This window comes from Diplotaxodon limnothrissa, linkage group LG7 (assembly GCF_057381915.1).
Source record: "Diplotaxodon limnothrissa isolate DT_005_m linkage group LG7, D_limnothrissa_male_GT1.1, whole genome shotgun sequence".
In the NCBI taxonomy this organism is placed as follows: Eukaryota; Metazoa; Chordata; class Actinopteri; order Cichliformes; family Cichlidae; genus Diplotaxodon; species Diplotaxodon limnothrissa.
This window is the reverse complement of record NC_140602.1, coordinates 59,463,918-59,476,910: the sequence shown is the minus strand read 5'-3', so window position 1 is coordinate 59,476,910 and position 12,993 is coordinate 59,463,918. Positions and strand designations below refer to the sequence as shown.

The following is a 12,993-nucleotide window of genomic DNA, read 5'->3' as shown; positions in this document are numbered from 1 at the left end:
CTCTGCACTACATTTGCCTCAGCTAGAGCTGGCCCATCACGTCGATACTACCTTTTCTTCCCAAGTATTCAGGTGAGTGAGTACAACTGTTTCACTGCTGCTCACTAGTAGACCGCACATTTTAAAAAATCTTTTCCGTATTTTTTGTTTCTGCCTGCAGGAAATTTGACAGTTGTTTTCCTTGTGAAAAAAAAGCATGAATAAGGAATTCCTATTTCTAATGCATAGACTGTCTACGTATCCCCTGGATTGTTAGCAAGGTTCCACTCTTTGAAGGGCATCACCTTTCTCTGAAACCCAGCTCTCCCTCTGTGTCTACACAATGGAAAAGATACTAAAAGACATTGGTGGAAAAATGTCATTGTGTGATGATCTGAGTTAATAGCTAAGGTGGTAAGAAACACTTCTTCAAGCAGTGTGAAAGGATGACCGAGGGAATGGAGGAAGTCTCTGCAGGGCCAGCTCCCCCTTTTGGATCAGTCTCCCCCACTGGCTCTACTGTTGATACTAGGCAAGTCCCAGAAGAGAAACCAGAGGAGACAGAGGCAGCTGGTGAGAGTGGGGAGGAGGCTATAGAGGGAACTGCAGAAGGAGGTGGTGCTGGTAACGATGGGGAGCATGTGGGGGCTTTTGGAATTGTGACCTTGCCAGAGGCCTGCTGCGTGTGCATAGAGATGGAACAGATTAACAATTGCCTGCACTCTGAGAAAATCTGCATCCTCCCCATACTGGCCTGTCTGCTTAGCTTAGCCCTCTGCACAGCTGGACTCAAATGGGTCTTTGTGGATAAGATATTTGAGTATGAACCACCATCACATTTAGATCCTAAGCCTATTGGACAAGACCCAATTATTATACCAGTTGAACCCACATTGGGAATAACAGTCTCGTTTCCTCATGCAACTCCTTCAAATAACTCCCTAACCACCACCTTCACCCTTACCCCAGAGCATCCTGAAGTTTCAGTAGAAGATAAATCTACACAACAGCCGCATGTGTCTCAGTCTTCACGAGTGATTGAGCCTGCTGTCACACTGAAATATAACGCTGAACACTATACCACCCCAAAGCAGACTCCCCAACGAAAGTCAACACAGAAATCACACAGCCATCATCAAACTATCTGTAAGTACCCAATACTTGTTTATATAAAAATCTGTAAGTGGGTTTTTCTTTAAGTTACTTACATATTTTTATGAGCCTAAATTAGATATACTGTAGGTTGCAATGGCTAGACATTACATGCTAACACAAAATTATGATTTTCATCATTGCAAAAGATAAAACAGGTTGATATAATAAGATTCAAATAACTTTTTTTCTCTTGTATCATTCATTTTGTAGTGTTCTTTTTTTCTGTACAAGAATGTTCTGTACCTGAAAACACGGTGCCATGAGTAAGCCCCTGAACTATTTCTACACAAACTGTGTAAGTGTGTACCTTGAACCTTCAGTTTAAATCTACTTTACCCATACACTAATTGTGCGATTTCTGGGAGTCATCCTCTTTTACCCACTTTAGAGTTTAAGTGGCCCTTTATATTATAATGAAATGACTTAAGTAATTAAAGTCAATCAGTGTTTTCTTTAAAATGTTTTTCCTGTTTGCAAAAAAACGTGAGAAATGTGAAAGATCTCTGAAGTGTGTGGATGCACATTTCGAGATATACTGAAAAGTGCATATCAATAAATGATGCATGACATAAACTGAAAACCCAGGCTGTGGCACAGCCAGACTTCCTGTTTTCTGCCTATGCTACATTTCAAGGTCAGAGCCTTCTTGAAGCTAACTGATGTCCCCACTATCCCTGAGGCACAGGGGAAAATACACCAATCCATTTATGCTCTCTTTCTGCCTGGGCCTCTCAACTAGGCTGTTTTGTTTGTAGTCACATCACTCTGTGTTGTATTGTGGTGAGGTAGTGGTGGTAGGTCAGGGGTTGGTTTGTAGACAGTGCTTTACTTAAGAATGCTTGAATACCAGCAGTGACAGAAGGTTAATGTTTAAAAATTACCTCTGTTAATTTTCTTTCTGAGTGTCCCAAGTGAGATTCTGATGCTGAAATGTATAAATGTCTTGTTTTGGCCTGTAGAATGTTATCTGATTTCTGGCAAAGCTGGTGTCTCTCGGTGATAGCACTGCTGCTCCTCCCCTATCACTCATCTCAAAGTTGCAGCCCTGTTGTAAATTTAGGAAGCAAGTGCAGCTTTATTCCAAAGACTGTCTGTACTTTCTAAACGTTTCACTTTGAAGTTTGACATTATGAGATGCATTGTAACTGTCTTACGCTTCCCTTTTCTATGTTTTTTTTTTTTTTTTTTTTTTTTTTTTTTTTTTTTATAAAAAACACCTCTTCTCCAGTATTTTAAAATTGATAACAGTTCATCCATCCATTTCTTAACCAGTTATCCAGGTAAGGATTATGAAGAGTCCAGACCCTTTCTTAGATGTCAGAGGATGACCTGCACACCTAGGACATGTTCCCAGTCTATTGCAGGGTCAAAATGGAGACAAACAAACATTCATACAACTATGGTTAATTTAGAATCACTCCTCCCCTTGCTCTAAGAGCTCTGTAACACCAACATTTCTCATCAGTGGGATAATAAAGGTTTATTCTATTCTATTCTATTCTAACCTAACCTGCATATCTTTGGATTGTGAGAGGAAGCCAGAGTACCTGGAGAGGCATAGGAAGAACTCCACACATGTAGGCCATTGAGTTTGAACCCAGTATTTAATTGCTGTGTGGCAACAGTGCAACACACTACAGCACTGTGTTGCAGTCCTAAAAATCTTGGATATATGTATTTAACCAGATGCTTAATCTGTATGGTTTTACCTTGGCCTCCTCTAAAACTGTGAAGAATCTTCTAGAGTCTGGAGTCAGTTTTGACCAGGATATGGCTTTCAATGACTGCTTTCTTACATTTGTGCAATACCTCTAAAGATAGAAACATCCTGTCTCAGATCAATGCTGAAAAAGTAATTCATGCATTTTTCACTTTTAGGCTGGACTATTTTAATTCATTAACAGGTTGTCCTTAAAAATCCTTCTTTCCTTCTAGTTCTGATGGGAACTAGAAGGAACGATCATTTACCCACCCCCTCATGTCTTCTTATATGTTTTAGTTATACAGCACTAAAACATAACAACAGTTGTCTCAGAGTGCTTTATACTGTAAATTGAAAACCCTTCAATAATCAAGAGAAAACCCCAATGAGAAAGTGCTTGGAAAAATGGAGGAAAAATGGAGGGAGATGCAGCCATCAGCTGTGATAGAAAAGGAAGAGCACAGAGGAAGACAGGCAAAAGAAAGACATTGGAAGAGAGCCAGATTTTAAAGTTAACTAATGATTAAATGCAACGTATTGTAGAAATACATAAAAAGTCAAAAGAGGTGAGTGAAGAAGAAACACACAGTACATCATGCTCCCAGCAGCTGAGGCCTAGTAGAATCAAGATAATATCAAAGAGGATAAAAACCTATAGCAGGGGAGTTTATAACCTTTAAAAAGCTGATGAGTTACATTTCTAAGATACTGATGTTGTGGAATTATGACCATGACCTTTTAGGATGACTTATATTGTCAAACAACATTTTTGACAATTATCTTCACGCATGATAGGTGGAATGGCTCTCGGCAAATGATTGCTGATTTTAATCCACTAATAGCTTTTACACACTATTGCTACAATTCATTTCATTAGCACAACTTAAAGCATATTGCAATGAAATGTAATCCATCCCTTCACAATGGCTGTGGATAAAAGTCTAAAAATATTTTGGGAGCTTTTGATATTTTAATGGCAAGCTACCGCTAATAATTATGTGAATAACTGCATGTAAAATGTGTTCAACATTTTTTCAACTCTTCTTCTCACAAACTTAGAAGATTTCAAAATCTTCTAAGTTTGCAAAATGCCATTTCCTCTCCATGATTTGGGTTACCTGCTTTGACAAAAAGTTATTGCCACTTCTATCTTGTGATAGGAATGCTCTTTATGCCTGAAAATTATTTGAAATATTGGTCAAACATTTCATGAGAGAAATGTTTGACCAATATTTGACAGATTATTGGCCAAGAAGTAATTTATTGCATGTATTATATATGCAACATGCATATGTTTAACAAAATATAATTATGACAGTTTACACGTGTTAATCATTAGCCCACTTGCATGGATACTCTTAGCTGTTCATTGGGTAATAGGAAAGTGGGGAGAAGGTTACCTGTAGGGTAGGGTTAAAATGGTGTTCTAGTTATGGCATAGGTCTGGCGCAGAAGTATAATTCATATTTAAGGCCGAGGATGCATGTGTTGTTTTCATGAAATGCTAATTATAGGTGTCTCTCCCCAGCTACCATCAGCACTTCCACTACAGCAAAGACCTCAAGTCACGTAACCCGCTGCAGTGACAGTCAGAGGAACTACTGTGTTAATGGAGGCGAGTGCTTTACCCTTGAAATCATCCCGGGCAGTACAAAGTTTCTCTGCAGGTATGCCATGAACTGTAGGTTAAGCTCACTGAATACTGCTACTGCTGGCATTTGTAATGCCAGAACAAAATAATTTTTGTACTTTATCCTGCTTAACTAACTAAATCCAACCTATATTGTCTGAAAAGTAGACATGATGATTTCTGATGAAAACATTAGAAATATAATGGAACTTTATCATACAACCCCAGGTCTGAAAAAGCTGGGATGTCAGTAAAAATAGAATGCAATGATATGCAAATCCCATATACTCATATTTTATTCTCAGTAGAACACAGAAAAAATCAATTCAATTTAATGACAATGGTGTGCTTGGTTCTTTCTTCTTTATGAAAGAATAAATTTACGTTGAAACCAAGCACACCATTGTTTTTCTTGTGACATTACCAATAAGTTTGATGTGTCACATGACTCTCTTGTTGTATCCAAGATGGCCGACTTCTAAATGGCAAACATGGCCACCACCCATCTTGAGGAGTTTGCCCCCTCACATATACTAATGTGCCACAAACAGGACTTCAATATCACCAACCATTCCCATGTTATTACGGTTTATCCATATAAATGGCCCACCCTGTAGATTGACCAACCTGTGTACCACTGGTTGACTACAAGAAAGCAGATGACTCAATGCCTATGCATGGATCCTGGAATGCCTAGAACTATACAGGATCATCAGGACCCTAAGAGCATTCATCAGGAATTCAATGGGGATGTGGTGAACAGCATTAGAGGACAATTTCAAGCCAAACACACAAGTCACCATCAAGTGCGGGATCTACCAAGGAGATGCCCTGTCCTCACTGCTGTTCTGTATAGGCCCGAACCCCCATAGTGCTATCATTGACAAGACTGGCTATGGGTACCGAATACGTAATAGAACAATTGTCAGCCACCTCCTCTACATGGATGATATCATGCTGTATTCCAGGAGTGAATGAGGCATTGATTCATCGATCCATACCACCAGGATCTATAGCAACAACATCAGAATGTCATTTGGACTGGAGAAGTTTAGCCAGATGGTAACAAAGAGAGCAAAAGTACTACCAGAAGGGAAATTTGCTGACAATGTAGACTAGGAGAAGAACCATCATGGATAGACAGGGCCCTCCAGGGTATGTACCACCAGCAGATGGTAGAATTGACTAACAGCCAGAAATCCTACCACTGGCTGGGTAAAGCTGAAAAAACAGCACAGATGCAGTAATCATGGCAGAACAGAAACAAGTTCTGAAACAATCAGGCACATAACAACAGGGTTCAAAATGCTAGCCAGCGAGACATACATAGAACGCCATAACCAAGTGGCTGGCATGCGGTGTATCTGTGCTAAGTTATGGCCTGGAAGTCTTGAGGTCAAAATGTGATACGCCATTTGACAATGATTGAGCTAAGATAAGATACTGTGGGGCTTTCAGATAGCCTGTCCAGGGGCCTATCCTTCCATGACAGTGAGGGGAATGATTTGCCCATTTGCCCATTACTTAAAAAAAGTCACTGAGGTAGCTGAACAACTCCTTAGTGGCTGGGTCACTGAGGTGGATGAGGATCACCCTAAGTTCCTAAAGACCATGAGTGTTATAGGGCTTTTTTGGTATGCCTCCCATCCAGGTTGGGAACTCCCACTATGTTTATTATGTTGTAATTGTAACATTATATCTAGATTTTTTTTTTAAACAAAAAAAGCATTATATGATAAAGTTCTATCTTGGAAAATAGTATGTTTTGTGACTGTGTGTCATTGAGTGTTTGCGTCCTGTGGATAACAGTAGGTGCTGTTTTTGTCTTGTCCTTTCTATCCATTAACTAGGTGCTTGGCTGGATTCACTGGGCACCGATGTGAACAAGCAGTTCTTAAGAATGTCTCAGACCCAAAACGTATGTGAATACAACTGTATTTAGTCCCACATGTCATTGCTGGTGTTTCACTCTTAGCATATTTTCTCCAGGAAATAGTGGAGAAATTCATGTTGCCTTCTATGCACAGATATAAACTTGGTGAGCATGCTGAACTTATTTCTCCAAGTTCAAGTAGACTCTATGTAGAACATGGTCTAAAGGCTTAAGCATACTCTCTTCTGCAGTGAATTTGCATGTAATTCACATCTCACCACACCTCATCCATCCTGTTTAGACCAGTGATCTCCACTTCAGTATGAAGTGGTGTTTCTTTGCATTCAGCCACATTGCCAGATCATCAGAAAACAAAACATTGATTATGTTCTTGTACAATTTGGGTTCTGTAGTGCAAAGCAATTTCAGATTCTCCAAATCTTTATCTTATGCTAATATCATCTATCATACTATCAGTCACAAAAGTGGTTATCAGCCTGATAACTCAACCGAGGGTTTCACCAGTTTAGCTACAAGCTTTTACAAGGTTTAATATTAAAATAAAGTAATTAAACACACAATACATCTAAATATACCTGTGTAACTATGGAATTCAAAGCATCGGGGTATGAGAGTGTATGATAAGAAAATCAATAGACAGTATATAGGCCTATATTATTAAAACAGCTAAATTATGTGCGTGTATTTTAATTGCTTTTAGTAGTCAGCATTATATAAAACGTTGTATAAATAAACTATTTATTCAAAGCTAGAAAGGAAAGCTGAAAATAAGTGGCCAGTTATTAAACTCAATAATCTCTATTATTACAATACAGGGAGATCTGGCTATAGTCAAAATTGTGGATTTAGTTAAACAAATGCGTAAATCAAGATATACCCATGATGTACAAGTCTAACTCAAGCCCTATTCTTTTATTTGCAACTCAGAAAGTGTTAAATTGTGTCAGCACATTAAAGAAATATAAAAAGGAAAATATAAATATATTTATGAAATATAAAAGGAAAATCCAAACTGGTAATTGGGTTTAGATGTAGAAATGATATGAACAATAATAACAATATTAGATGCAATAGTTTAGGATTATACCACTATATTACAGCTTATTGAAAAGCTTTAAAATTATCTGAAAATGCATAAGAGCAGATGAAAGTTGCCCCTAACCTACAGTGCTACAGTCCTATTGATTTATTTTCTTTCTTTTTTTGATATTTTCTTTTTTTTGATATTTGCTGATATGTGACAGATCATCAAAGTAAATTTAATATCAGCCAAAGATTACCTGAGTAAATGCAAAGTGCAGTTATTAAATGATTTAATTTAAGAGAAAAAGCTATTTAAACCTACATGGGCTTATGTAAAAAAGATAGCTATTCTTTAAACCTATAAGCTGTTTGTGCCATACTTGGAAGCAAGAATTACAATCAAGCATTTGCAATAACTGACAATGTCTTTCAGATCACTGGAATTTTGGCCCACTTTTCTTTGCAAAATTCAGCTACACTGGAAGGTTTTGAAGCATGTATGGCCTGTTTAATGTCATACCAAACCATCTCAGATGGATTTAACCTTTGACTAGGCCACTACAAAGCCTTGACTTTGTTTTTTATTTTTATTTTTTGTTTGTGTTGTATTTTGATCCATGATTCCATAAATTGGGGTACTTAATCCAGACCTTGAAGCAGGCCTTGCCCATCATACTACCACCACCATGTTTGACTGTTGGTATGATGTTTTTTTTATGAAACGTGTTTAATTTATTCCAATTGTAATAATAATAATGATAATGGATTGCATTTATATAGCGTGTAATGGAATGCAAACCTTCCCAAGAGTTAAACTTTTGTCCCATTTATCCACAGAATATTTTCCCCAAAGTCTTGGGGTTCATTGAGGTATTTTTGGGGGGAAATGTGAGACAATTCTTTTTGATCAACTGTGGTTTTCTCAGGATGCCAATTTTTATCTAGTATCTTTCATATTGTTGAATCATATCAGTCTTGCAAGTGAGGCTTGCGGTTCTTAATCCAGTTAATCATAGTTAATTCAAGATTTAACATTAAGTAACTGTGTTACATAAAGCCAGGTAGGTGGATAACTATTATGTATAAAAAATAAAATGATTGTTTCTAATCTGCATTTTGTAACTTGTACTCGGGACATCTTTGTGTATTAAACATATTAAAAACGTTTTTGAAATGTGTAAGCGTGAAAAAATTTCAAAATAGTAGTAGTAGTAGTAATAATAATAATAATAATAATAATAATAATATTGATCAACAGCACTGCATATTTCACTGCATATTTATCTTGAGCAGGTTAGCAGGTCGCTGTAAATTTTCAAGTCTAAACGTAGTGTTGGAAAATAAATGTCACATACAAGAGAGCAGAGGGATTACCTGTTGCAGTACTGAATGACCAAGAGTAATGGAGCCATTACTGGGGTCTTTAATTCTATTTTGTCTGAAATTTATGCAACTGGGGTTATCCTAATTGTCTTATTACATACATGCAAATTTCAGTCTGTTGCAAAGAGAGTAGTTAAATTAGGTTAACTGTAATCACTAAATTAGAATTGATCATCTGTCATTTATGACTTATGCAATATACAACGTAGTCTGAAAGGGTAATTTTAAATAAAGACTCAATAGGTAGACATGCTGGTTTAGATATCCATAACACCAGTGATGACTGTGGGTTTTGCATATGACATAAACTAACACCCTCTTTCTCTTCTTCTTTATTTCTCATGTTTCCTACTCAGGTGTCCAGTTGAATTTACTGGTGATCGCTGCCAAAACTATGTAATGGCCAGCTTTTACAGTATGTCTATTTCCTCTCATCTTCTTGGCTTGCAACTTGACTAACAGTTAACCTCTTTATTTCTTCTTATATTTTTCATTAATGCAGTGTTTCTCCATTTAAGTGTTTTCTTTAAAGCTGTATTTATATTTATTTAGTATGTATATTTATATACATTCAGAAATTGAGTGTTTCAATCCATACAACCACTTTTCTTAAATACAGCCTTTTACATGCTCACAAAAATGAAATGGTGGATTATCATACTTGAATATTAGAACATATTTAACTGAGTCTAAAAGGCGATGCAACAATACAATACTCAACAATACTCAAATGGCTCAAAGCATACTAAGAAAAAAAACCCCTGCTCTGTTACAGTACGAATACCAGCCTGGACTGTCAACACATGGAGGGTTGGATCCATGACACTGACACCAAAATGTCAAAACGTTCAGCAGAAATTTACATTCTGATGAACAAATCTCTGCTCTGTGGACACATTTGGTGTACTCAAACATATTCTCCATAGTCAATCCACTTTATGGTTGGTAAATGGCCTGTATTTATATAGTGCCTTACTAGTCCCTAAGGACCCCAAAGCGCTTTACATATCCAGTCATCCACCCATTCACACACACATTCACACACTGGTGATGGCAAGCTACATTGTAGCCACAGCCACCCTGGGGCGCACTGACAAGGCGAGGCTGCCGGACACTGGCGCCACCGGGCCCTCTGACCACCACCAGTAGGCAACGGGTGAAGTGTCTTGCCCAAGGACACAACGACCGAGACTGCCCAAGCCGGGGCTCAAACCGGCAACCTTCCGATTACAAGGCGCATTATGGGTAGTGCATTCTGTGATAGTTTTCCAATTCAGGTCTACTGTACAGAGTGATTGCCTTATATAGCGTTTTGAGTGCTCTGGGAGAATAGAAAAAGTTATATACTGTAAGAGTCATTCCATTTACTATTTAACATTTAACTGTCTTGGTCACTGTAACTGTTAGTTACTGAAGCTTTTTGTTTGGTGTTTTCGTCCACAGAACTGCTGCAAACTTGTTTCTTACTTTTATATTACATTGTCTTTTATGCCACAATGATCAAAAGGCACAACTTTTATATTAAGGTAAATTTTCAGTTTCTGGTTTCACTTTTCATCATGTAAGTCTGATAATGGAACAAGCAGATGCTTTAGTGTGCTAACTTCTATTGCAAATCTTTATCCAAATTGAAAATAAGACAGTCAACATTTATACAGTATCAGCATTTGAAAGATGAATTCACACATCATTTATCATACATTTGCATTAGAAATATTAGTACAGTGAAAATAGGATATACCCACAAAACAGGAATTTTACATTTTAAAGGGTATAACCTTTAAACAACTGCAATGAATTAAACAATATTTTACCAAAATAGCATAGAAGAAAAGCCAGAAAAACCACAAGGAGTGTGTTCATGGGGATTTTTGACAATTTTTCCAGAAGTGCATTTGTGAAGTCAGACACTGATGTCTCAACTCTGATTAATCCAAAAGGTGTTCTGTGTGCGCTGGTGCACAGTCATGTTCGAACAGAAATATTGATATACAGGGTGGGCCATTTATATGGATGCACAGTAATAACATGGGAATGGTTGGTGATATTAAAGTCCTGTTTGTGGCAAATTAATATATGTGAGGAGGCAAAATTCTCAAGATGGGTGGTGACCATGGTTGCCATTTAGAAGTCGGCCATCTTGGATACAACTTTTGTTTTTTTAATAGGAAGAGGGCCATGTGACACATCAAACTTATTGGTAATGTTACAAGAAAAACAATGGTGTGCTTGGTTTCAAAGTAACTTTATTCTTGCATGAGTTATTTACAAGTTTCTGACCACTTATAAAATGTGTTCAATGTCCTGCCCATTGTGTTGGATTGTCAATGCAACCCTCTTCTCCCACTCTTCACACACTGATAGCTACACCACAGGAGAAATGCCAGCACAGGCAACCAGTATCCGTAGTTTCAGGTGCTGCAAATCTCGTATCTTCACACCTTAGACAATTGCCTTCAGATGACCCCAAAGATAAAAGTCTAAGGTGGTCAGATCGGGAGACTTTGGGGGCCGTTCAACTGGCCCACGACGACCAATCCACTTTCCAGGAAACTGTTCATCTAGGAATGCTCGGACCTGGCACCCATAATGTGGTGGTGCACCATCTTGCTGGAAAAACTCAGGGAACGTGCCAGCTTCAGTGCATAAAGAGGGAAACACATCATCATGTAGCAATTTCAAATATCCAGTGGCCTTGAGGTTACCATTGATGAAGAATGGACCCATTATCGTTGTACCCCACATACCACACCAAACCATCACTTTTGTTGTTCCAAGAGTCTTGGAGGGATCCATCCAATGTGGGTTAGTGTCAGTGTTCTGTTTGTTAACTTCACCATTCACATAAAAGTTTGCCTCATCACTGAACAAAATCTTCTGCGTGAACCGAGGGTCCTGTTCCAATTTCTTTTTTTGACCATCCATCCATCCATCCATTCGCTTCCGCTTATCCTTTTCAGGGTCGCGGGGGGCGCTGGAGCCTATCCCAGCTGTCATAGGGCGAAAGGCCTATGACAAAAGTTGTATCCAAAAGTTGTATCCAAGATGGCTGACTTCTAAATGGCCACCATGGTCACCACCCATCTTGAGGATTTTGCCCCCTCACATATACTAATGTGCCACAAACAGGACTTTAATATCACCAACCATTCCCATGTTATTACGGTGTATCCATATAAATGGCCCACCCTGTACACTCTGGGTTCCTTCCACTGGAACTAAGGGGCTATTACATTCAGTTCTTTTTAATTCTTTTGGCGGCAAAGAAAGACTGGACCCAGGGTGGTCAAAACTCAATAAATGATCTTTAATTTACATTTACATTTCATACATTTCCTGTTTTTCAGTCTGGCTGAGCACTTAGTTTGTGAGTCAAAAGTGGCTTTGCTTTACAAGCCTTTATTACTAAAATACATAAAACAATATAATCAGAAAATAAGCACTAAAAATATATGTTTATTCCTTAACAGGGCCAAGCCCAACTCCTGAAAAACAACCCCACACCATACTCCTCCTTCCACCAAACTTCACACTTAGCAGAGTGCAGTTAGACAAGTACCTTTCTAAGCTCCTTAGACTACCATGATCTGGATGACTGAGAACCTACACAGACACTTACATGAGTACCAACTGCCGCAACTGCCAAAACCAGACACCTAAGCCTTCATCACTACATCTAATGGTTTGCATTGCACTTGGTGATGTAAGGCTTGCATATAACTTCCCAGCCATGGAAACCTATTCCATGAAGCTCTATACGTCACTGTTCTCAAGCTATTCTGAAGGCCACATGAATTATGGAGGTCTATAGTGATTAACCCTGCAGAAAGTTGACAACCTCTATCATTTTGCGCCTCCTCTGACTGTGGAATATTTAGTAGGGAGTAAATTTCACGCCTGGACTTGCTTTTGCACAGGTTGTATAATATCACTGTGTCATGCTGGAATTCACTGAGCTCCTGAAAACAACCCATTATTTAACAAATGTTTGTAGAAGCAGCCTGCATGTCTAGGTGCTTGATTTTATATATCTGAAGTTTTTTATCACAGAAGTTATTGGAACATCTGAATTCAATTATTTGAATTGGTGCGTTAAAACTTCTGGTAACATAGTGAACTTCATATATGGGCCATAAATACATGTGGTTATTATTAGGGGTTCCCCAGTTGAGTGAGTAACACACGCCAGTGTTATTTTGTCCAGCAGAACATACACTGTGTGGTTAA

At 38.2% G+C, this 12,993-nt stretch overlaps 1 protein-coding gene across 1 annotated transcript in view; it reads left to right on the top strand.

Annotated features, from left to right (window-relative positions):
* Positions 1–425: 425 nt before the first annotated feature.
* The window catches only part of nrg1 (neuregulin 1), a 54,827-nt gene continuing 42,259 nt past the window's right edge, over positions 426–12,993 (top strand). Inside the window, exons 1-3 of the mRNA XM_085358554.1 lie at positions 426–1,125; positions 4,365–4,503; positions 6,317–6,384. Coding sequence (XP_085214680.1) covers positions 426–1,125; positions 4,365–4,503; positions 6,317–6,384 — 907 coding nt within the window. The remainder of the gene's footprint in view (positions 1,126–4,364; positions 4,504–6,316; positions 6,385–12,993) is intronic.